This window comes from Melozone crissalis, unplaced genomic scaffold (genome assembly GCF_028551555.1).
Source record: "Melozone crissalis strain CALT ecotype California unplaced genomic scaffold, PUWL_Pcris_2 ptg000063l_1, whole genome shotgun sequence".
In the NCBI taxonomy this organism is placed as follows: domain Eukaryota; kingdom Metazoa; phylum Chordata; class Aves; order Passeriformes; family Passerellidae; genus Melozone; species Melozone crissalis.
Genome location: NW_026535841.1, coordinates 11,924,826 through 11,948,167, shown reverse-complemented (window position 1 = coordinate 11,948,167; position 23,342 = coordinate 11,924,826). Strand labels below are relative to the sequence as shown.

The window sequence follows — 23,342 nt, the reverse complement described above, 5'->3', positions numbered from 1 at the left end:
CAATCCCTGACCACCCTTTCCATGGAGGAATTCCTCCTGCTGTCCAGCCTGAACCTCCCCTGGCACACCTCGAGGCTGTTTCACCTTGTTTGTGTCCCTTGTTCTCTGGGAGCAGAGGTGACCCTCACATGGCTGCAATCACTGATTATGATCAGCAATTAGTGTGTGTTAGTGATGAGTTATCCCATTGTCCCCAGCAGTTGAAGGGGTGTGTGTATAAAACCCCACTTGGGGGTCCCTGGTTTGTCTGGGACACTTGAGTGGCTGCCCAGGGTGGAGCCACCATCCCTGGCAGTGTTCAGAGCCCTTGGCCCCAGGGTTTGGTGGATCTGGGGAGGTTGAATTTGATGATCTTGGAGTGTTCTCCAACATAACAATTCCATGATTCTGTGTGCATAAACCAACACTTCCCCTGCAGCTGCAGCTGTGCTCCAGCCTGTCCCTGGTTGAGCTGTGAGTGTCCCTGCCCCCCGTGGTTCCCAGCATGTCCCTGAGCAGCGCTGCCCGTGCCCAGAGCCTGCTGTGTGCCGGGATCCGGCGGCTCCTGCTGATCCCACAGCGATCCAGAGGGGTCTCTTACAAAGCTGTGGTGTTTGAGGAGAGCGGGGTGCTGCTGCCAGCCCCCCACAGGACAGCCACAGGTGTGTGTTCCCTTTCCTGACCCCACACAGTCACAGAATGTCCTGAGCTGGGAGGGACCCACGGGGATCATCATCCATTCCTGGCCCTGCACAGACACCCCAACAATCCCTGAGAGTGGTGCCCAAATTCACCCAGAGCTCTGGCAGCCTCGGGGCTGTGCCCATTCCCTGATATCAGAAATATCAGGGAAAGAACCTTTCTGAGCCCTGGCACAGCTCCAGTCGTTCTCTTGATCTGGTCCCTCATCACCCGAGCTCCTGTTGCTCCTGTGCATGGAGGGAAGATAAATCTCAGGTGCCTCTTTCAGCTCTCGTGAGACACCCATGAACTTGTGAGGTGGGACCTGTTGTGCCATCAGAAGTCACAGAAGTAACAGTGACCACCCTGCACTGTCCTGTGGTGCCACCACCCGAGGCTGGTGCAGCTTTAGGGATTCCCCACACTGCAGACAGGGCTGAGGTGCTGCAGTTCCTGCAGTGCCCAAACCCTTTGCTCTGTGCTGTGTGAATCACCCCAGTGCAGCACATCATTCTCACCCCAGAGGCACTCCCAGCTGATTGCCCACTCTGCTGATGCCCTTTCCTGCCTTCCCTGTGTTCTCCGTGCAGACTGGGAGGCCCGGAGCTGCATTCCAGCCGGCACCGTCCAGCGAGCGGCGCTGTCTGGAGGGGAGAGCAGCCTCTCCCTGCAGTACTCCAGGGGAGAGCTGACAGCTGTGGAGTTCCTGCAGGAATTGGGACAGCAGTGCTTTGAGATTGTAAGCCTCAAACCTGTAATCTCCCCCCTGCTCTCCCTGTGCTTCCTGACTGCATGGAAACAGGTCCAGTGAGGAGAGAGGAGCTTTAAAAAGCAATTCTGTGGTTGAAGGCTCTGGATTTTCCATCTAGGAAGCGCTGCTGTCAGAGCAGGGCAGATTTCCACCATTATCCCGGGCCTGGGCAGGCAGGCAGATGAATTTGCCTTAATTTCCTCCTTTTTAAACACCTCAGATTCAGGTGCAGATTCCTTTCCTGCCTGCTGAGCTGTCAGTGTCTGTCTCTAACGTGCCTTGATCCCGTGGCAGGCACAGTCCCAGGGATTTCTCTCTCCCAAAATCAGCCCTTTATCTCTGCTGCAGAATTAGGAATGTGAGAACATTTGTTTATCTGGGCAAAGCAATTTGGCTGAGAGATTCCCTGCCTGCCTTCGGACAGCAAGATAAGCTGATCAGATAACCTACCCACCAATCACTCGTATTTTCACCCCATTTCTTGCCCGTTATGGTTTCTCTGTTTCCCAGGCAAATGTCCGTGTTCCAGTGCACTCCTTTCTCTGGGATTTAATCCGAGAGGAGATGAGAAAACAGCTCCCCGCAATGGCAGAAGCAGCGCAGTGTATCCGGGCAGAAGGGCTGCAGACAGCTCTGCTGAGCCCCGGACAGAGGCTCCTGCCCCTGGAGCAGCAGCACTTCGATGTGGTGAGTCTGCATGGATCCCAAACGGGGCTCTGCTCCTCCACCTGTGGAAGCAGCAACTCAAATTCTTTTAGTGCAGTTTAAGCACAGTTTGGTCGACATCAGCCTGGAGAACATTTCCTGACACAATTCCTTGCAGGCACTTGGAGAGGGGCTGAGTGACATTTGCAAATCCACTGCCAAGTGCCCACACAGCCACGAGTCTGTGTGACAGGCACAGGCAGCGATGGAGACACAGGACTTGGAAGCTGGAACACAGACTAGAAATAAATGTTATTATTCAGTGCCCTGCCTGCTTTAAAAAAACAAACAAACAAACAAAAATAAGCTTTAAAAGAGTTAGGATTCTTCAAGGATTTTATGTACCCCCTGTGCTACAAAAACCCAGTACCCCAACATGGTGACCTATGTGGGATGAGGAGCAGATGCTCCTCTCCCAGCAGAGTCTCCTTTCCCACCTTGCAGAGATGACACAGACTGGCAGATCTGGTGACACATGAACCTCAAAGCTCCAATCCCCACGGCCTCTCCAGTGTGTGCTGCTCCTGGAACAGGAGCTACAGCCCTGCACAGCAATTAGTGGGGGAAAATAATTGAGTGTGGGTTTCCATTAGTGTTGGCTTTACATCCATCCAGTGGATTAATTTGCTTTATATCATTGCAATGGATTCATTTGCTTTATATCCATGCAATGGATTCATTGCTGCTCCTGCAGTGTTACAGAGCAGGAATGGCTGCTTGGGTTGGTGTTCATGGCTGTGAGGGCAGTGGGAGTGCTCACACACTGAGTCAATGCTTTTTTGATCCAGATTTTAGGGGGATGGTTATGGCAAACACAGCTGCTGTGGAGGTGCCTTTGGGATGGCTGCTGGCTGCAGTGGTCAGGATGTTGCTTTTCCTGAGCCTTTGGAAGGTGCTGCCATCCAAGGCTTCCTTGGACAGCACTGAGCAACTGGTCTGGAGCCAGTTTGGTGTCCCACACTGGGACATCTCATTGGATATCTTCCATCCCAGGACTGGCTGGTCCTGTTTGGCTGATTTGGCCACAGCAGTTGGCACCCATACCGTCCCTGGAACCAGGGCCCACCCAGCTCCACATCCTTTCATTTCTCATGTTAATCAGACCAGTCTCTTTCCCACCCTCCATCTCCATTCCAGCAGTGCCCAGGTGTCTGTGCTCACAGCAGGCTCGTGCATTTTCCATCTCTTGTTGCTGTAGGTGGTTGAATCCCATCAGGAGGGGGTGCCCAGGCCAGATCCTGGGATCTACAAGCTGTGCTTGCAGCTCCTGGGTGTGCAGCCCCAGGAATCCATCCTGCTGGACAGCAGCAGCCAGAACCTGGAGGTGGCAGCCCAGCTTGGCATGAAAGCAGTGAAGGTACAAAGTGGCACAGCCAGGGTGGGGTTTGGGGTGGATTTTGGGTCCAGGAGCTGTTGGGTTTCACCAGCTCAGGATTTCCAGTTGACAGTGGCCGACTCTTGCCAAGCCTTTTGCTCCAGCCTTGCTTGTCCCTGCAGGATGTCCTGGGGTTAAAGCAGGGATCACTGGCAAGGTCTGCTCTGGGCTGTTTCACTCATGGCTCCAAACTCTGTGTAACCTCAGGGAGGTCTCTCCTCATTCCTGTTCCTCTGTTCCCTATAGGAGAAACAGCCCCATCCCTGTGGTTGAGACAACCACAGCAGAAAATGAGCCCCAGATAATGAATTCCCAGAAACTCTGAGGCCTCCTGGATGAGTCAGCTGGGAACTGACAGTTACCCCCAGGCTTTGGGGTCACTGAGCACAGGGGTTTTACTTTGGGGACATTGGGGAAAGGACAAGAGTGGGACTGGTGGCAAGAGTGACCTCCCCTCCCCTGGATTGCACACAGGGAATTCCAGCTCTGATCCCAGCCCAAGCTCACAGTGCCTGTGCCACCATCACAGCTCTCTCCAGGCAGAGTAAAGGTGGGAAGCTCTGTGCTGGCAGGGAATGAGCCAGGAATTTCTGTGTGTCAGTGGGTCAGTGCTGATGGACTCACAGATAAATGCATCCCAACCAGGCAGGGCTCTCTCTTTCCCAGGAAATTTTGCCTTCCAGCTGTCACCAGTGCTCCTCTCTCCCTCCTGGTTTCAGGTTGATGATCCAGCAGCAGCACTCAAAGAGCTGGAAGCCCATCTGGGGTTTCCTTTGCAAGGGTTTGTTCCCTATACTCGTTCAGTGAGACCAGGCATGGAAATCCCCAAGGATCGTCTGCAGAAGTTCCTTGAGGATGTTCTTGGTGCCCACCCAACAGGTATTGCAGTGGCTTTGGCCCTTCCATCAGAAAACCTGCATATTCTGGAGCTATTGGCTTTTTCCTATGACATAGGGACTGAAAAATAATATTAATGAAAGGTTCATGATCTCCAAGCAAAGAGCACAGCCATTCCAGTTTCAGTGTTCCATCACTTTCCCAGAAGTAAGAAACAACATTTTAGGAGTTCCTCATTTTGGGAGGGGTTGAGCACGATTTGCCAAAGAGATGCCACTGCCATGTTCCCCAGGGCTGTGGGGCACAGAGTGAGCTCTCAGCCCCAGCTGCAGGAAGGGGGTGGAAGGCCTGGAGAGGTTCTGACCCTTTGCTCCCTCCTCCCAGCCCCGCTGGAGTTACGGCAGTTTGAGTCCACCCGGAGCTATCTGGTGAAGTTTGGAGGTCGTTTGCTGGTGCTGAAGAAGGAGGAGGAGCCTCCCCATGGCCCCTCAGGCCTTTCTGTCTCAAGGGAATGCAGGTGAGGGGGTCCTGCTGCAGTTCCAGAGGAGCAGGACACATGGGGAGGTCATTTGTGGCCTCCCCTTGTTTTCCAGAGTGTGGGATAGGTCTGGGGGCTCCAGGCCGTGGGAAGATGTGGGTGTGCTCCTCTCACCTCCCCCCAGCCACATGAGGGCTGTTTCAGTATATTTAAAGCTGAGCACAGTGACATGGTGTGTCTGCCTCCAACACAGCAGTTCCTGGACTGATTCCCTGCACCTCTGTCCCTCCCTTTAGGGTCCTGAAGGCTCTGGCTGAGGCTGGTGTTCCTGTGCCCCCTGTGCTTGCTCTCTGCGAGGACAGAAGGTAACCCTGGCCTTCAGCTTTCACTCTGTGCTTGGCAGCTGCAGCCAGATTCCCCCAAAGATGAACAGAGAAGGAACCAGAGCTCACAAAGTGCTCTGATCTAATGAACATCTGTGCAGTGTGGGGCTGGAGGAGCCTCTAGATGTTCAAAGAACAGAATAATTTTATTTGCTTTGGTTTAGGTATGTCCCATTTTAGCAATTAATCCAAAAGCTCTCTTTGAAAAGCACTTATAAAGCAATATTGTAGGGCTTCCTGCTGACTCAGAGTGCTCAGGTTTGCAATAAAGAAAGGATTTTTCCAACTGCCAGACCTCAGGCAGCAGTGACAGCAGCAAATCTGTGACAGGACAGCCCCAGATCTCTGCTGGCTGCAGCTCACTGTGTGCCCACAGCTGGTGTGTTTGTGAGCAGCCTGGCAGCCCAGCCCACAGGCACTGCAGGGAGCTGGGAGCAGCTGCTGCTGGAGCTCTGGGGCTGGAGGGGCCGGGGCAGAGCGGGGCACAGCCACGGGCACAGCCTGAGCTGGGCTCCAGAGAGCACCCAGGTGAGGCCTGGGGACACGTTCAAGGTGCAGGTGAGATCTGGGGGAGTGGCAGGATTGGCCTCAGCCCCACACATCCCAGTTTGCCTCCCCAGCATCCTTGGCTGTCCTTTCCTGCTGCTGGAGCACCGTGCTGGCCACATCCACCGCACCCTGTCCCTGCCCGCGGTGCCACCGCGCCAGCGCAGGGCCTGGTACGGGGCCATGGCAAACGTCCTGGCCAGGATCCACAGCCTGGAGCCGGGAACAGCCGAGCTGCAGGAGCTCAGGGAGCACGGTGAGAGCAGCCTCTGCTTCCTTTCTTCTCCTGGGTGTCAGCAGCTCAAGGGATGGGCAGGATGGACCAAACCGGGGGCAGGTGGGAAAGTGAGGATGAGCAGTCCAGAGTCTGAATCCCCAGGTGTGCTGGGAGGGTGGGAAGGGCTCTTCCAATCCAGGTTTCCTGTGAGTTCCCAAAGTTCTCCTACCTCCCAGAGCTTCCTGCCGTGTTCATTGCCATCTCTGCCCACTGTGGGTACAGGAGTAACTTCTTTGCTGCCATCTCTGACCAAACCTCCCCCAGCATCCCCTCCAGTCCCTCTGCAGAGACAGCTCAGCTTCCTGGACCTGGTTGAGAAGTTACATTTTTGTCCAGGATTGGATTCTTTCCACCTGAATATTAAATCCGGTGCCCAGTTAAGAAAGTATGAGACCCCTGGAAATTGCAATTAAAATCTTGAAGCTTAAATCAGGGTTCTGGACTGAGATCTGCTTGGCTGTTTGGCTTTTTCTGTGTCCCTTTTGAAGCCTCTTTGTGCCTTTCCCTGGGAGCCTCCTTTCCTCTGTTCCAGGAAATTACATCCAGCAGCAGTTTGAGACCTGGACAAAGCAATATAGAGCTGTGGAAACTCACACGATCCCAGCCATGGAGAGGCTCATCCAGTGGCTGCCTCTGCATTTTCCTGAATCCCAGAAGACAACATTGGTGCACGGTGATTTCAGGTACTGCCCTGCAGCACATCCTAGGCAGAAAGAGTGTAAAATGAGTGTAAAACAAGGACTGAGTGTAAAATGACCCCCAGACTCCAAAAGGTGCTGATTGGGCTGGGGCAGCAGCTCCAGAGCAGCCCAAAAGCTGGGTTTGGGTCAGGGTGAGCATCCCCAAGGAATGAGATTGAGTTTCTTTATCCAACAGCTGCAAATGCTGGTGTGACACTGGAGGATCATCAGCTCTTCCTGCAGTACTCAGGAATCAGCCCTGATCTGAGGCTCTGACTAACTTGGTTTCATTCTCCAAAGCCCTGTTTAGTCCATTATTAACCAGGGGGTTCAATATTGAGTAACCTCCATCCTCTGCTTGCAGAAATTAATGTTTCACTTTGTGCTGCCTTCCAAAGGACTCTGCAATTTTTGAAGAGAGTGAAGAACACTGAAAGCACCTACTGCTGCTGAGCACTGGGATTTTTCCCTCCTCTGGAGACTTTCCTGATCTCTTTTTCCCTCTGATACAGGATGGACCACCTGGTCTTTCACCCAGACAGGCCAGAAGTCCTTGCTGTGCTGGGCTGGAAGTTTGCCACTCTAGGAGATCCCCTGTGTGATGTGGCGAATAACTGTGTGAGCTTCTTCCTGCCAGCCCCCTCTGGTGCTCGCAGAGGTACAGAGGGGCACAGTCACCTTGGCACACACAGAGGAACCAGAGCTCAGAGCAGATCAGCTCCTGCCCAAGAGCTCAGCTGGCAGTGGGGCTCAGTGCAGCTGCAAAGGGCTCTGGGTTTGCATTGTTTTCCCTCTCACTCCAGCTGGGCAGCTGGGCAACACTTTTGGGTGGGAAAGCTGTGAGGCAGATCAGGACTGGTGTGTGCACTAAGTTATCCACTTGTTAAAAGGAAAAGTACAGGGTTAAACAGAGAGGTTCCATCATTTAGGAGAGATGTCCCTACCCAGGATAACTGCCCCATGTGCATTTTGGGGCAGGGGCTGGTGCCAAACCCCAGAGCTCCCTGTGGAGCCAGCACAGAGCTGTGCAGGTCCTGGAGGGCGTAGGTGTCTCCATGGAGGGGCCTGGCTGTGCCCAAGGCTCTCACCGTGCCCTGGGAGCTCTGAGCTGCTCTGGCAGCTCCCTGCTACCTCTTCCCCTCTTCCAGGCTTGAGGAACTGTGACTTGGGGCAGCTGGGGATTCCCACAGCAGAGGAGTATTCCCAGATGTACTGTGGCCACAGGGGAGTGGAGCACCCAGAGAACTGGAATTTCTACCTGGCCTTTGCCTTTTTCCGCCGGGCCGTGGTGCTGCAGGGACGTCACCGCGGCTCCCTGGCAGGTGAGGAGCCAGCAGGGCACTGTGTCCTGCACAGGGCACAGCCAGGGCCACAGAGCTGCCTCCCTGCTCCAGCACAGGCCTCTCCCTGCCTGCTCTCTGTGCTGTGGGGTCTCTCCTTTCCTGGGAGAACTGAGCAGAGGCCAAAGCTGGGAGCCCAGAGCTGCGTCCTACAGATGGAGCTCTCAGACCTCCCAGCTCAGCACCAGCCTTGCCAAGGGACTCACAGGGAGGTGCTGAGAGCTCTCAGTGCTGTTTGTCTGCACACATCAGGTGTGGCCTTGGAGCCTTTATCAGAATGAAATCTGAAGTTATTTTCTCATCCCTTAGAAAGGAGTCTCCCCAAGTCCTGCTGGGCTGGCCCAGGGGAGGGCAGGTGATGCTGTTTGGGATGTGACTACCTAACAGAGGCTTTTCCAAACAAGTGTCCTGTTCTCTTGTCCCCAGGGAGGCCAGCTCCAGGTGACAGCAGCCCCAAGGACGCAGAGTTTGTGGCTGATCTGGCCTGGGATTTTGCTGTTAAAGAAGGATTCCGTGTGTTTGAGAGCCTCCCCCCCACAAAGCTGCTCCTGCGCCATTCCAGCACCTGGGCCGGGCAAGGGCCTCACCTGGGCAGGAGTTTCAGCACCTGGGCACGGCCTGGGGCAGCCCCTGTGCCCAGAGCCCCCCTGGGCACTGCCCCCAGGGCACAGGGGCTTTGCTGCAAGATGGGCATCCAGAGGGGCTTTCCCAGTTCCCATTCCAGAGGGACTGCACGTCCTCTGCCAGAGCTGCAGGTGAGACATCTGTGCTGAAGCTGCTCTGCCTCACCTGCCCCACGGTGGGGGTGGTGGCCTCCAAGTGTCCTGGCTCTCCTGATCATGGCAGACATTTGGCACTCCTGGAGCCCAGTGGTTTGGAGGAAAAGGGCTGGGTTCATGTGGCTGCAACAGAGTTCATACCCTGGGAAACAGTGATTTTGGGAGCTGGCACTCCCTTCCAAGAGGAGCAGATTAACACCAGCCCAGCTGTGGTTGCTTACCCAGGTCCTGGCACTGTGCTCACCCAGAGTGAGGCTGGGCTGGGCTTTTCAACACTTGCAAGGAAGAAATGGTGGTTGTTCTTCCTCCTGTCTCCCTCTGGGAAAGGCTGAGTGAATTCCCTTCTCTCTGTCCCTCTGTGCTCCCTTGAGAGGTTCCTTGCACCTCCCCATTCACACATTCACAGTGAGTGGAAGCAAACAGCCCCACCCTTGGGCTGCTACCAAGATTATATTCCTAATTATTCTGGTGACATTATCAAATTCTAGTGGGTTACTTAACCTCCTTTCAGCTGCCAAAAAAATACCCAGGTGCCCTTCCAAAGTGTTCCCCTGTGCTCTGGCAGAAACCAGCAAACACCAGCGTGTCAGGGCACTTGGCAGCTGATCCCCTGAGAAGGTGGAAGGGCAGGGAAGCAGCAGCTGTGGGGAATGTGGAGGTGCTGAGATGAGCAGATCTCCCGGCCCTTCCTCGAAACACTCATCCTTGCCAAGTCTCCAACATCAGGATTGCCACACTCTCTCTACTCCAGGCCTTGGGCTTGTGGAGGTGCTGCTGCTGGTGTGTGGCACCACAGAGCCCCCTCATCCCTGTCACCTCCACATCCACCCCACTGCCCTTTCCTTGGCATCATCCCTGCCCTGTCAGCCTTTGCTGTGCAAGTTGTGAAAGCCAGGGGAGGAGCTTTGCTGCCTGCAACAGCCAGATAATGCAGAGAACTGTTCCACAGCCAAATATTCCCAGCCTGGAACTGCCACAGTGCTCCAGAGCTGGGCACGGCCAAGGGCAAGGGCAAGGCTGCCCCTGCCAGCTGGCACTGCCAGGGGGGTTCATCCCTGGGAGTTGGCAGCTGAGCCATTCCTGGCTGAGCAGAGCAGGATCTCAGCTGATCCTGCCTCATCCTGCACCAGGAGCCAGCAGGCTCCACACACTGATCCCAAAGGCTGCCTGTGCCCCCAGCTCAGGGAGATCCTCTCCACAGGAGCAGAGGGAAGCTCAGTTCCTCCTTCAAAGCCATGGCTGCCCATCAGAGGGGCAGCACCCACCAGAGCTCTCATGGGCCTCATCCTCTTCCCCCAGGCACAGAGTGCCAGGACCAAGGCAGTGGCTGCACAGGGCATGGATCAGGGCACCAAGGTGAGCAGATTCCTCAGGCTCGAGCCTTCCCTGACCCAAAGAAAGGGCAGCCCTGGGACTCCCCTGCAGTGTGGGGCCTGTGAGCTTGAGGGTGATTTGTCCTGTGTGCTGTGGGGTCCCCCTGTTTGCTGTTTCCCCATAGAGGCTGTTTCCCCAGTGAGGCTGTGGGGTCCCCCTGTTTGCTGTTTCCCCAGTGAGGCAGTGGGGTCCCCCTGTTTGCTGTTTCCCCAGTGAGGCTGTGGGGTCCCCCTGTTTGCTGTTTCCCCAGCACTGGGTCCCCAGGGGTTTGGAAGGCTCTGGGGTGCTGCTGCCTGGTCCTGCAGCCCTGTGTGCCCACATGGGCACTGCTCTCTCTCTCCCACAGGTTCCTCGAGCAAAACCTCTCCACAGAGCAGATCCCAGCCCAGCACTTCCCCTGGACCTGAGCTCCACGTCTGGCTGAGGGTCCCCAGGGGTCACAAGACTCTCCAAACCAGAGCTGGGCCAGGAGCTGCAGCCCTGGGACACCTCAGATGGGGACCCAAACCCAAACCAGGCACTCTGGCATGGGAGAGGCCGTGCTGAGGGCAGCCTGTGAGCTCAGTTCCAGAGCTGTTTGGTGTTATCTGTGCTCAGTGCTTTTATTGCCTGGCTCAATGCAGGGCCAAGTCCACCTTTGGATCGTGGGGCTGCAGGATCAGAGCTGCAGCAGGGAGAGTTGGTTGGAGTGGCCAGGCTGGGGGTGCTCAGCTTGGTTTTGGGAATAAACAGAATGGACCAGGATGTCTCTTGTCCTTCAGCACATCTCTTCTTCTTCAGCACAACCTCCAGCAACCTGCAAATGCTGGAAGAATCCTCAGTGGTGGAAAGAACTGAATCCAGTCCTTGTGGTCTCTGGGTTCAGGGGAGACTCTGGAGCTGAGGCAGTGCCTGCCCTGTGGAGCTGGGAGAAACTGGGAGGATCCATGGTCCCATGAGTGTGGTGGGGTCTCTTTGAAGGTGCAGACTGGATCAGTGGGAGCTTTCAGTGCTTTACAGAGCCAGGGGAGAACTGTGGGAACAACTTTATGAGCAGGAGCAATTTATATTAATTAATTAATTATTAAAGTAATGAGTAAGGTTCTTTGGGTTCTCCTGCTCCTCCAGCGTGGGTGCAGCCCCACAGCCCATGTGCCCGGGGTGGGCACCACCTGCCAGCCCCTCGGGGGCACAGGGGGTGCTGCAGAGAGCCCTGGCGGCTGTGCTGGCTCAGCACAAGGACCGTGAGGCTGTAGGGATAACCGGTAACCTGAGCCTTGGATTCTCCCAAGCTGCGGGGTGAAATTCCACCTCAACCTCGGGCATTTGGCTCTGCCGTGGAAGGGGGAGGGCGCTGAGCCTGTGTGTGCCCAGCCCAGATATTTGGGATGGTTTCCCAGCAGGCTCCTGACTCCTGCACCTCCCGCTTTCCTCGGGCCGGCTCGGGGGGCCGAGAGCCGCGTCTGCCCTGGGGGTTTAACTCTGCTGGGTCTGTGGAGAGAGCCAAAGGCTTTATTGAACACGCACCAGGGCTCAGTGCCGTGGCTGCCCATGCCGGGATCGGGCACAGTCACGGCTTAGCCCCGAGCCGGAGCTCAGCTCTGTGACGTGCCCTGGGGACACCTTGAGCCGCTCGCTCTGGGGGACACGGGCACATCTCTGCAGGGACAACGGGTCTGGCATCTCCCAGGGGGGTTTAACACGAGCAGGGCTGTGACAGGAGGAGGACACGTCCTCCTCGCGAGTGCCACTTTCTAAAGGGCTGCCCGGGAGCCCCTGCCCGGGAATTCATCCACCCCCTGCCCGGGCGGACAGGGATGAGGAGCCTGAGACCCAGCACAAGAGGATTTCGTTCCAGTTGATCCGGGAGACGCACGGCCTAATCCGTGTCCTGCTGGATAACCTGGGGAGGGCATTTTGCCTTCTCTGGGCTGGGCTGTTCCTCCCTGCTCAACTGGGCTGATACTCCCCTGGACAGGAGAGAAATGCCTGGAAAGTGCAAATGCTGGAACCTCCAGCAAGAATTTCAGCAGTTTGGGATGTCCAGGACAGTCGGCGAAACCACTCCTGAACTCAAATATTCTACATTTTTTCCGTCCCCTTTAATAAACCAGAGCCATCCCTGTCACCCTTCACAGGCTCCTCGCTGAGCTCTTATACAGGGTAATACCACAGGTCTTTTTTTTTCAGAGGCTAAAAACCTCTCTGTATTTTTGGTCTGTGGCTTCCTTTGTGATCATAACCCAAGCACACCTCTGTTCCCTGCGCTTGGATACGCTGCAGTTGCACAAGGCATCTAAAACAAACCAGAAAAAAAAGCCTTTAGCCATTGTTGGGAGCGATTTCACAAAGCCTCTCATTTGCATTCACCCAGAAACTCCCTGTTGTGAAAGCACTTCCCTGGCTTTGTTCCACTGCCCCTACACACCGGAGGGGTTTTTGGGTGCCTGGGTGGGCAGTAATGGTGGCACATCCGTGGAACCGAGAGTCCAGGTCCCCAAATTCTCCCTCATCACCTTCCTGCAATAATAACCAGATCAGCAGAGATGTTTCTGGTTTTTTGTGCTTGTTTTTTCTTTTTTTCTTTTTTTTTTTTTCTTTTTTCCTGGTTGCTGCCTGCAACAAGGCACAAAGTTCCATGGGCATGGGCTGGGAAAAGACAGGACAGGGACAGTGCTGGACACGGATGAGGCACCCCCTGTGCACCAAACCAAGCCTGATTTGAACCGAACAGAGCTGAACCGCCCCGAACCGTGCTGAGCTGTGCCGAGCCAAGCCACGCTGATCTTAACGGGACCGTGCTGAGCCGAGCCGAGCCAAGCCAAGTTGTGCTGCTCGAACCGAGCTGGATCGAGCCTTTTCCATAGGAACCAAGCACTCCAAGCTGGTTTTGCTGGCGCCGTGCTCCAGCGAGCCGCGGTGGGCGGTGCCGAGCGGGGCCGGGCGGTGCCGAGCGGGGCCGGGCGGTGCCGAGCGGGGCTGTCCCGGCGTGCGGGGCCCGGCCCGGCCCAGCTGAGCTCAGCATGCTGCGGGCGGCGGTGCGCGGCTCCCGGCTCTGCCCGGCCCTGCTCCGGGCTCCCTTCTCGGCCGCTGCCGCCTCCCCCATCCCGGCGCCCAACCCGCGCCCCGACGTCGCCTACAGCAAGGTAGGGCCGCGCCGGGAGCCCGGGGCACCGCGCCGGGCCGGGGCTTCGGGGCTTCCGCGTCCGCCGAGCGAGCTCCGTGCGCGGCCGGGCCGGCCCGGGTGACGCTGAGCCCGGAGCAGCCGCGGGTTGGGGCCCAAAGCCTCGGAAAGAGGAACCCTGGGTGCAGCCGCAGGCACAGGGGGTGTGTGGGTGTGGGTGTGTGGGTGTGTGTGTCCCATCGCCGCCCGGCTCTGCCCCCTTCCCTCGCTGCGTTCAACGATTCAACAACATAAGGAAAAAACTCCGGGCAAGGGCACGGGAGGGAGGGGAAGGTGCGTGGCCGGTTATCTGCAGAGAGCGGACCCTTGCTCCAGGAAAACCCTGTGGGATCACCTGTGCGAGGTGCGTTCCAAGGCACCCGGCCACTCCTTCCCCGGTGGCCGTGCCCGCGCTCTTGGTGGTTGTCTGGGTGTTCTGCAGGTTCTTGGCGAGCACCGCGATCTTTGCACTCCCGTTCTCTTGCCACAGACCTGAAAAAAAAACCAATTAACCTTAGAAAGAAAGAGTTGGGAAAAAGCTGCTGTTAGCACCTGGTTCTGGTGCATGGGGAGCCTAAAGTTGGTTAATCTGGGAAATAACAGAATCATTTGGATTGGAAAAGACCCTTAACACTCATAAAAAATGCTGTAAAAGTTCTGGTGCTGTGGACAAAATCAACTCACTGTGTTTGTGCCTAAAGCATTTTCCCACTCCTCAGTCTCCTGAGCTGTCCCTGCACAGCCCCAGCCAGGATTCCAGCTTTCACAAGGACCCACCAAGATGGGAACCTCTTCCAACTCACGTGCTGTTTGCTGAGCTGTGAATTCTTTTATTCACTCGAGGCTGTGTTGTGTGCTTTTAGGCTACAGTATCTCCTTCATATTGCTGCAGGTTTGGAGCCCACACAAGTCAAGTTTTAATTAACCAGGCTCCTCAGATGCAATCAAAGAAGCAAAGCTCTCCCTGATTCCCCTGGGCTCACCCTGCTTGGCTTTTCCTTGCAGATTTTCATAAATAACGAGTGGCACGATGCAGTCAGCAAGAAAACCTTCCCCACCGTCAACCCAGCCACGGGAGAAGTCATCTGCCAGGTGGCTGAGGGAGACAAGGTAAGTGCTGGGGGGCTGAGATGGGTTTGTTCTCCATGGGAGCAGCTCCAGAGGGGATGCAGGGGAAGGCACCTCCCTGTGTCCCACCTGGGCAGCTCCGTGTTTGCAGCAGTGTCTGATCTGTGCAAACACCACACCGAGTGCTGCTCGAGTCCTCCCTTGGCTACTGCTTAAAAAAGAAGAAATGGTGGGGAATAAAGTCAGTAACCATCACTTGCCTTATGCAAGGCCCTCCTGGAGTCTGTGGCAGAGCTGAGGTGGTGTTTCCCAGCAATTTGAGGTTTTTCCTACAGTCTGGAAACCTGTGTGTGTTCCCCAAGGGAGGGGTGAGTGAGGGAAACCCTTTGTTGTTTGCTTCTCTGGCTTGTCCTGGCGAGACCATTGCAGCAAGCCAGGACAGAGAACCAGGTAGGAACCAGCAAATGCCCTGGCAGGACAAAATCATGGGGCAGAGACAGCTGATCCAGGAAAAAACTCCTTTGGACTGGATTGTGAAAAAGTGCCCAAAGTAGATTTCCAGAGCTTTCTCCATGCCTCATTCTAGGATGCAAATATTAACCCAGCAGGTGACATTGCAGAAATAACCTGATGATATTTGCACTCTGTGTAGCTGAAATAACAGAGGCTGAGCACAGGCAGAGGCTGCACAGCTGCTGCACCCATCTGCTCCTCTGCCATTGCTGCTGCTTCCTGCTCACGATGGGAAAGCTGTGTCCTCACAGGGTGTGCTGAGCTTGGTGCTCCTGGGGAAGTGGCCCAGGGTGCTCCCCTGCCCTGGCACTGCAGGTTCTCCCCCAGAGCCCGGCAGGAGCAGCCTCCGGTGCTGCCTGGCCCCCGGCAGTTTTCTCCTGCAGGGCAGGGAGAGTTTTTGTTGTTTGCAGAGAGGGAGGGAGCGGGGCTGGTTACTCCTTGCTCAGCCTTTGCCGGGCTCCCCCGCAGGCAGATGTGGACAAGGCGGTGAAGGCAGCCCAGGCAGCGTTCCAGCTGGGCTCGCCCTGGAGGAGGATGGATGCATCGCACCGCGGGAAGCTGCTGAACCGACTGGCTGACCTGATCGAGAGGGACCGCGCCTACCTGGCCGTGAGTGCAGGAACCGCGGGGGCTGTGCCCACTCCTCACCCCCAGCTCACACTCACAGAGGGTGGGGAGGCTCTTCTGGGGAGCTGAGAGCAAAAAACCAACAGACAGGACAGGCTGCAGACTGAGAATTGACTCAGTTCCCCCCCAGCTCCTCAGGAAACTCTGCTGTCTTTGCAGGCCCTGGAAACTCTGGATAATGGCAAACCCTACGCCATCTCCTACCTGGTGGATTTGGACATGGTGATCAAATGTCTCAGGTGGGTTTGGAGGCCACAGCTGGCCCATGGTGCTGAGGCTCTGCAGGTTCAGCCACCTCCAAACTCAGGGGCTGTGGGATCTGGGTCTGATCTATGATGGTTTCAGATCAGACACTTTGGGTTTACTTTTTGCTTCTACTATTTTCTTTTGTTTCTACTTTTTGCTACTCTGACTTCCCCAAGTCACACAAATGGTGGTGATCTGTTAGCACACAAATATTTCTATTTACTGTCCATTCTTTAAATCACCTGTGTGGGAAATACCTGCATTGAGTTGTGACTGAAACAGAGGAAGCCTCCTTTATTTTCTGTTGGCTGCAGACTTGTTTTAATTCCAGTGACCAATTTGTTATTGTTTGCAGATACTTTGCAGGCTGGTCAGATAAATTCCATGGCAAAACCATCCCATTAGATGGAGACTTCTTCTGCTACACAAGGCACGAGCCCGTGGGAGTCTGTGGGCAAATCATCCCTGTGAGTAAAGTGGGGCAGCAGTTCCTGCAGGGCTGCAAGAATTCAGGGTTGCACTCTGAGTTCCCCTCTGCTGCCAAGCTCTGCTTCCTCCCAGGGTGAACAAAGCTGGGCTTGCACCAGCTGGGAGGGTTCTTACCTCACCCAGCCTGGGAGAGCAGAGCTGCCTCTTGATTTCATGGGCTCTGCTGATTAAAAAAAAAAGGGGGGGGGGGTTTAAGCTCATTTATAGGAATTACCTGACTCAGAACCACAGTTAAGTTTAAATTCTTGCCTAGAATTAACTCCAAAATTTTGTGTGATGAGGAAAAATCCAAGACTCTTCCCTAAGTGTTGATTTGAGTGGAACTCACTGGTTCATTACTGACTAATGAGAAACTTTTAATCTCTCCTTGTTTTTCAGTGGAACTTCCCACTGTTGATGCAAGCATGGAAACTGGGGCCTGCCCTGGCCACTGGGAACGTGGTTGTGATGAAAGTGGCAGAGCAAACCCCCCTGACTGCTCTCTACGTGGCCAGTCTGATCAAAGAGGTGAGGATGAGGCCAGGATTCCATCACTGCAGGAGGCAGGAGCAGGGAAGGGCTGGGTTGATTTATCAGAAAAACTCCCTTGTTCATATATTGTTCATATTCATCTGCATGTGCAGATGATGTAAGTCTTGATTAGGGAAGGACTCTTTGAGGTTTGATTACATAATGAACTTCAGAAAGTGAACATTTATCTGTATTTCTATGTGTGTTCACACCTTCAACTTGTGCCTGGGATGTGGGGTGGGGAGAGGAATTGTCCTGGTTGTTGCAGACAGCGTTCAAATGAAGCCCTGGGAAGTGAAAGGAGAAATCAAAGGAGTGAAGGCTGCTGTCACAAACACAGGAGGGCAGTGGAAGCCTTGCTTTGTCAGAGGAATGATGTTGCTGTGTCCTGCCAGGCTGGATTCCCCCCAGGTGTGGTGAACATCATCCCTGGCTATGGCCCCACGGCAGGAGCTGCCATCTCCTCCCACATGGACATTGACAAAGTTGCCTTCACCGGCTCCACCGAGGTAAGGGAGCACCCTGAGCCCTGGCACCATGGAATATCCCATGGCTGGTGAAATACTGCAGGTGCTTTGCCTTCTGCACCTCACTCAAAGCTCATTCCAGCTGTGAGATGTATATTTGCATTAGCTAAGACTCCTTTGTTCTGATTTGATTCTTTAGAATATTTCCTATTGTTTCCCCTGAGCTGTTTCTTGTTGGAGGTGAAACTCAAAGCCCTGCCAATGAGGATTAGCATGAAATGCTGACTGAGATGTAAAGCCAGAGCTCTCTTGCTGATGTGGGGGTTAATTCCAACACCTGCTCTGCCCTCCCTGCAGGTTGGACACCTGATCCAAAAGGCTGCAGCAGAGAGTAACCTCAAGAGGGTGACCCTGGAGCTCGGAGGGAAGAGCCCCAATATCATCTTGTCTGATGCAGACTGTGAGTGGCTGCTGGGAAATGTCTGATCTGTGCCTTTTACCTTGGCTGCTTCCACAGCTGGAGGGCAAAGGAAAAGGAAGGAAAGGTCTCCAGTGTGAGGCTCTGGCCCTGACACCACCACTCTGCTGCAGCTGCTGCATTTGTGTATCAGCACTCACCACTCCCACTTCTTTTCCCAGCGCTGGGTAGTTCAGCTATCAACACAAAAAAGAGAATTGTTTCAGTATCTTCCTCCAGTCCTTGCCCCACTTTTTCATTTCTCTTGGAGCACACCACTCTTTTCTCCCATGAAGTGCTGCTCCCCTCATCCCTTGCATATAAACTAATTTTTGGCCTCAATGAGCCAACACTCCTTAACTGAGCAGTTAAGAAAGGAAGAAAATTCGTCCTTAACACCTGATAATTTCCAATGAGAACTCTAACCTGCCTCAGGTTGGATATTTTGCTCTAGTCTGGGGTGCTTTAATAAAGAATTAAATCTGCAACTCCTGCCCTCCAACCCATGGCAAATGCTGTCAACTGAAAGGACTTTGTATCCCCAGCAGCCTCTGTGATAAATGTGCTAAAACAGTCCCAGGTCTGGTTGGCTTTGTTTGCTTATTTGTTTTCTCTCTCTCTTCCCAGTGGACTGGGCTGTGGATCAAGCCCACTTTGCCCTGTTCTTCAACCAAGGGCAGTGCTGCTGTGCTGGCTCCAGGACCTACGTGCAGGAGGACATTTACAACGAGTTTGTGGAGAGGAGTGTGGAGAAGGCCAAGGCCAGGGTGGTTGGGAACCCCTTTGACTTCAAAACCGAGCAGGGGCCTCAGGTGGGAGCAGGAAGAGCCCTGAGCTGTTATCCCATGAAATTGTCCCAATCTCCAGTCCTTGTGTAGATTAGAGTGAGATCTGTTGATTAACCTGATTTGAGCTGAGCCCATTATAGTGGTGCAGGAGGGAGGGGTTGATTAACCAGTGGGACAATTCCAATGCTGGCATTTAGAAATGACCATTTCCCTTTGGAGATTGCAACAGGCTGCCAAGCAATGAGGAATGGCACAGCAGCTGTTTGTCCCTCCTGGCTCTTAGGTGGACGAGGAGCAGTTCAAGAAGATCCTGGGCTACATCAGCACGGGCCAGAGGGAGGGAGCCAAGCTGCTGTGTGGTGGCAGCCCTGCTGCAGACAGGGGCTACTTCATCCAGCCCACTGTGTTTGGGGACGTGCAGGACAGCATGACCATTGCCAGGGAGGAGGTGAGTGCTGCAGCACCTTCAGCTTGCAGTGGGGGATGGCAACAAATGTATTTGTTCTATTAATAGTTGTTAAAACTAGGTGGAGCGGTGGTTTTTAATTTTTTTATAACTTATTTCTTTTAGGGGGATATCTTTTGTTAATGAACTGTTGAGAGGTTAATTGCATGATTGATAAAATTACATTATTTTATTGTGAGATGTTTCACTTGGAGGAACTAAGCATTCTTAATTAGTATTTTAAATCTCAAATTATATCTATAAACAGCTTTTTTTATTAAGCTGAGAAGCCTCAGAGAAAAAGGGAAAAATTATTGTCTCATTTGCTTCTCCTCTGTTTAGCTGTTTTGGAATGTGGTTTGGAAATTGTTTATCCAACAGGTCTTTTTCATGTGAATTGTTTTTATTCATTGGCCAATCTGGGCCAAGCTGTGTCAGACTGAGGAGAGCCATGAGTTTTTCATTGGTATCTTTTAGCCTTCTGTATGGATCTTTTCTGTATTCTTTAGTACAGCATTATATATTATATATTATATATTATATATTATATATTATATATTATATATTATATATTATATATTATATATTATATATTATATGTAATATATATTATATATAGTATATATTATATATAATAGATTATATAAAATGCAATGTAATAGAAAATAAAATGTAAAACTTAATGTAATAAAACATAAAATATAATAAAAAATATAAGAATATAGCATAATAAAATGCAATATATAATAATATATAATTATACAATATATTATATAATATATATGACATATAATAAATATTATATATTGAATAATATATTATGTATAATATATAATATACATATATTATATTTTATATTATTTATATTATATTTTTGTATTCTATATTATCTATTATATAATATATAGAATATAGAATATATCATATGTAATATGTAATACAGAATATAGTATATATAATGTATAATACATTATGTGTAATATAATATGTAATATAAAGTATATAAAATATATTAGATATTATATATTTTGCATTATATATTATCTATAATATAAAATATAATATATGTAATATAGAATATATAATATGTAATACAGAATACAGTATATATATAATGTATAATATATTCTGTGTAATATAATATATAATATAAGGTATATAAAATAGATATTATATATTTTGCATTATATATTATCTATAAAACATAATATATAATATATGTAATATAGAATATATAATATGTAATACAGAATATAGTATATATAGTGTATAATATATTATGTGTCATATAATATATAATATAAAGTATATAAAATATATTAGATATTATATATTTTGCATTATATATTATCTATAATACAAAACATAATATATAATATATGTAATATAGAATATATAATGTAATACAGAATATAATATATATAGTGTATAATATATTTTGTGTAATATAATATATAATATAAAGTATATAAATTATATTAGATATTATATATGTTGCATTATATATTATCTATAATATAAAATATAATATATAATATATTACATATAATATATATGTAATATAGAATATATCATATGTAATACAGAATATAGTATATATAGAATGTAAAATAGATTATGTATTATATATTATGTATAATATATAATATATATATTATATGCAATATATAATATTATATATATATATATATAATATAATATAAGCCTTCTAAGCACACATTGTCAGCCTGATGTTCCCTCACCTCGTGGGCCCTCAGGCAGTCCCAGCCCCGGTTCCTGTGTGTGTTCCCGACTCTCCTTTGGCTCCTTGCAGATCTTCGGGCCGGTGATGCAGATCCTCAAGTTCAGAACCATCGAGGAGGTGATCCAGAGAGCCAACGACTCCAAGTACGGCCTGGCAGCCGCCGTGTTCACCAGGGACCTGGACAAAGCCAACTTCGTGTCCCAGAGCCTCAGGGCTGGCACTGTCTGGTGAGCCTGGCACCCCCTGGTACCCCCTGGCACCCCTTGGCATCCCCTGGCACTCTGGGCCTCGGTTTGGGATCAGTTTGACTTGGGCTGTGCTCAGCGTCGTGGCAGAACTTCAGGTGTAATGGGAACTTGGTAACATTTGGGTGTATTTTTTATAGGTATTTGTTTTTATAGATTTTTAATAGATATTTATAGATTTTTAATAGATATCGAATAGATTTTTGATAGAAATTTAATAGATTTTAAAATAGATATTTAATAGATATTAAAACAGATATTTAATAGATTTTTAATAGATGTTTAATAGATTATGTAATAGATATTTTATAGATTTTAATAGCTATTTACATATTTTAATAGATACTTAATAGATTTTTAAATAGATATTTTATAGATTTTTTATATAGGTATTTGATAGATTTTTATATAGGTATTTGATAGATTTTTATATAGATATTTGATAGATTTTTATAGCTTTTATACAGGTGTTTTATAGGTTTTTATACAGATATTTTATAGATTTTTATACAGGTATTTTATAGATTTTTATGTAGATATTTTATAGATTTTTTTAATATAGATACTTTAGAGATTTTTTATATAACTATTTTATAATTTTTAAATATAGATATTTTATAGATTTTTTAATATAGATATTTTATACATTTTTATATAGATTTTAATCGATTTTTTATACAGATATTTTATCAAATTTTATACAGGTTTTTATAGATTTTTTGTATAGATTTTAATTGATTTTTTAATGTAGATTTTTATCAATTTTTAAAGATATAGAATTTTTAATAGATATTTTATAGATTTTGGATAGCTATTTTACAGATTTTTGGACAGGTTTTTTACAGATTTTTGGATAAGTTTTTAAATAGATATTTGATAGATTTTTAATAGATATTTGATGGATTTTTAATAGATATTTGATAGATTTTTTTTAAGTATAGATTTTTTAAAAATAGATATTTATTTATTTAGTGCTGCTCCCTGAGCTGTCTCACCCTCCCTTTGCCTTCCAGGATCAATTGCTACGACGTGTTCGGAGCCCAGGCTCCCTTTGGGGGCTACAAAGCCTCTGGCAACGGGAGGGAGCTGGGGGAGTACGGCCTGGAGGCCTATGTGGAGGTGAAAAATGTGAGTATTTGAGTATTTCCTGCAGGCAAAGCCTTCCCCACCCTCTGCTGCAGCTCCAAAATGTCCCTGTGCCATTGGTGAGGACTGGGCTGAGAGCTGGAACCCCCAAACCTTGAGCTCCCCCCTCTTCGATAAACTGGTTTTTCTCCTCCTTCTCACCATTCCAGTGAATACCCCTGCAAAGAAAAAAAAAACAACAAACTTGTAACTTTCCTTTTTTTTTTTTCCTTTTTTTTTTTATCCCTAGGTGACAATCAAAATTCCACAGAAAAACTCCTAGAGGACAGCAACCTTCTCCACAGACTTGAAAATAATTTTGCAGCTTCATGAGGAAAGCTCGACAGAAAATTTAGTATGCAAAAATACGTAACTCTGCATTAAGAGGCGTTTTTTAGGTGTTTAAAGGAGCTTTTGTTAAAAAAAGAAACAAACTTACTTGGCTTTATCTTTTTAAAATACCAAATGCAGCTGGCTGAGCACTACCAAGGTGGGGATGGTTACTTTGGGAATGTATTGTGTGGGTGCAGTCACCCAGAGGAGAGGGGTGTGATCTTTACATCTCTAGCTGATAAATAAGCTTCTTTTTCCCAAGAAATCATTGAAATGCTTTAGTCTAGGAGGATTTATAGAATAGAAAATAACAATTATATGTTGGCTTACAGAGCTAGCTTTATAACCCTTGTTCTATGAACTGTGTTTATTTTCTGTGAGCAAAGGGAATTGAGTTCGATGTGTACCTGGGGAGGGAGTGGTGTGAAATCTGAGGGAAAAGTGTTTGTTTTGTTCCGTCCTGCTGCTTGTAGCCACTCCAAATAAACATTTCTTGTCTCAATGCACTCAACCCTACTTTTGTGGGAGGTTTGTGCCAGTGAGCTCAAGCACACAGAGATTCCCCCACCCGTTATTTTTACGGGTTTGCTCTATCTGTGTTGCCCGCTGTGCTTGTGCTGCCTTGATGTGACAGGGACACTCCGGCTGGAGGAGTGAGCGGGGTCTGGGCCTGAGTGAGGGCGGTGGGGCTGCCGTGGGAGGTACGGCCATGCTGTGATATCTGGGGAGGAGCGGAGGGCACAGAGCAGCTCCTGCATGGCCGCTTTCCCTCACGACCCTGAGTGCTGCCATTCCCCTCAGATCTCGCGAGACTTGGCGCCACCCGTCCCCTCAGCCCGGCGGGGTGCCGAGTTCTCGCGAGACCTCCCGCATCCGACGAGCGGCAAGTCCCTCCGGTAGGTCCCGCCCACCGAGATATCGCGAGACTTCGCTTTGTCCCGCCCCTCCGATTAGGGGC

General features: G+C 50.3%; 2 protein-coding genes across 2 annotated transcripts; both read left to right on the top strand.

The window, feature by feature from the left end:
• Positions 1–445: 445 nt before the first annotated feature.
• Positions 446–10,664, top strand: ACAD10 (acyl-CoA dehydrogenase family member 10). The gene is made up of 13 exons (XM_054289033.1): positions 446–641; positions 1,251–1,399; positions 1,922–2,098; positions 3,315–3,473; positions 4,211–4,370; positions 4,713–4,845; positions 5,103–5,171; positions 5,810–5,991; positions 6,545–6,695; positions 7,205–7,350; positions 7,841–8,014; positions 8,459–8,787; positions 10,532–10,664. The coding sequence occupies exons 1-13, from the start codon at positions 485–487 to the stop codon at positions 10,607–10,609; spliced, it is 2,064 nt and encodes a 687-aa protein (XP_054145008.1). The 5' UTR covers positions 446–484; the 3' UTR covers positions 10,610–10,664.
• Positions 10,665–13,154: 2,490 nt separating this feature from the next.
• ALDH2 (aldehyde dehydrogenase 2 family member) lies at positions 13,155–22,895 on the top strand. Its single transcript, XM_054289035.1, has 13 exons — positions 13,155–13,310; positions 14,333–14,437; positions 15,377–15,517; positions 15,695–15,774; positions 16,137–16,248; positions 16,649–16,777; positions 17,176–17,289; positions 17,605–17,707; positions 18,332–18,516; positions 18,776–18,940; positions 20,751–20,908; positions 21,940–22,054; positions 22,302–22,895. The coding sequence occupies exons 1-13, from the start codon at positions 13,188–13,190 to the stop codon at positions 22,332–22,334; spliced, it is 1,563 nt and encodes a 520-aa protein (XP_054145010.1). The 5' UTR covers positions 13,155–13,187; the 3' UTR covers positions 22,335–22,895.
• The last annotated feature ends 447 nt before the right edge of the window (positions 22,896–23,342 follow it).

Bases quoted from the DNA above. Each gene is read 5' to 3' on its own strand.
- ACAD10 (XM_054289033.1), top strand. From the start codon at position 485: ATGTCCCTGAGCAGCGCTGCCCGTGCCCAGAGCCTGCTGTGTGCCGGG. The intron at 2,099-3,314 runs GTGAGTCTGCAT...TTGTTGCTGTAG, and splicing joins AGCAGCAGCACTTCGATGTG to GTGGTTGAATCCCATCAGGA. The intron at 8,015-8,458 runs GTGAGGAGCCAG...TCTTGTCCCCAG, and splicing joins TCACCGCGGCTCCCTGGCAG to GGAGGCCAGCTCCAGGTGAC.
- ALDH2 (XM_054289035.1), top strand. From the start codon at position 13,188: ATGCTGCGGGCGGCGGTGCGCGGCTCCCGGCTCTGCCCGGCCCTGCTC. The intron at 15,518-15,694 runs GTGAGTGCAGGA...CTGTCTTTGCAG, and splicing joins GGGACCGCGCCTACCTGGCC to GCCCTGGAAACTCTGGATAA. The intron at 16,778-17,175 runs GTGAGGATGAGG...GTGTCCTGCCAG, and splicing joins TGGCCAGTCTGATCAAAGAG to GCTGGATTCCCCCCAGGTGT.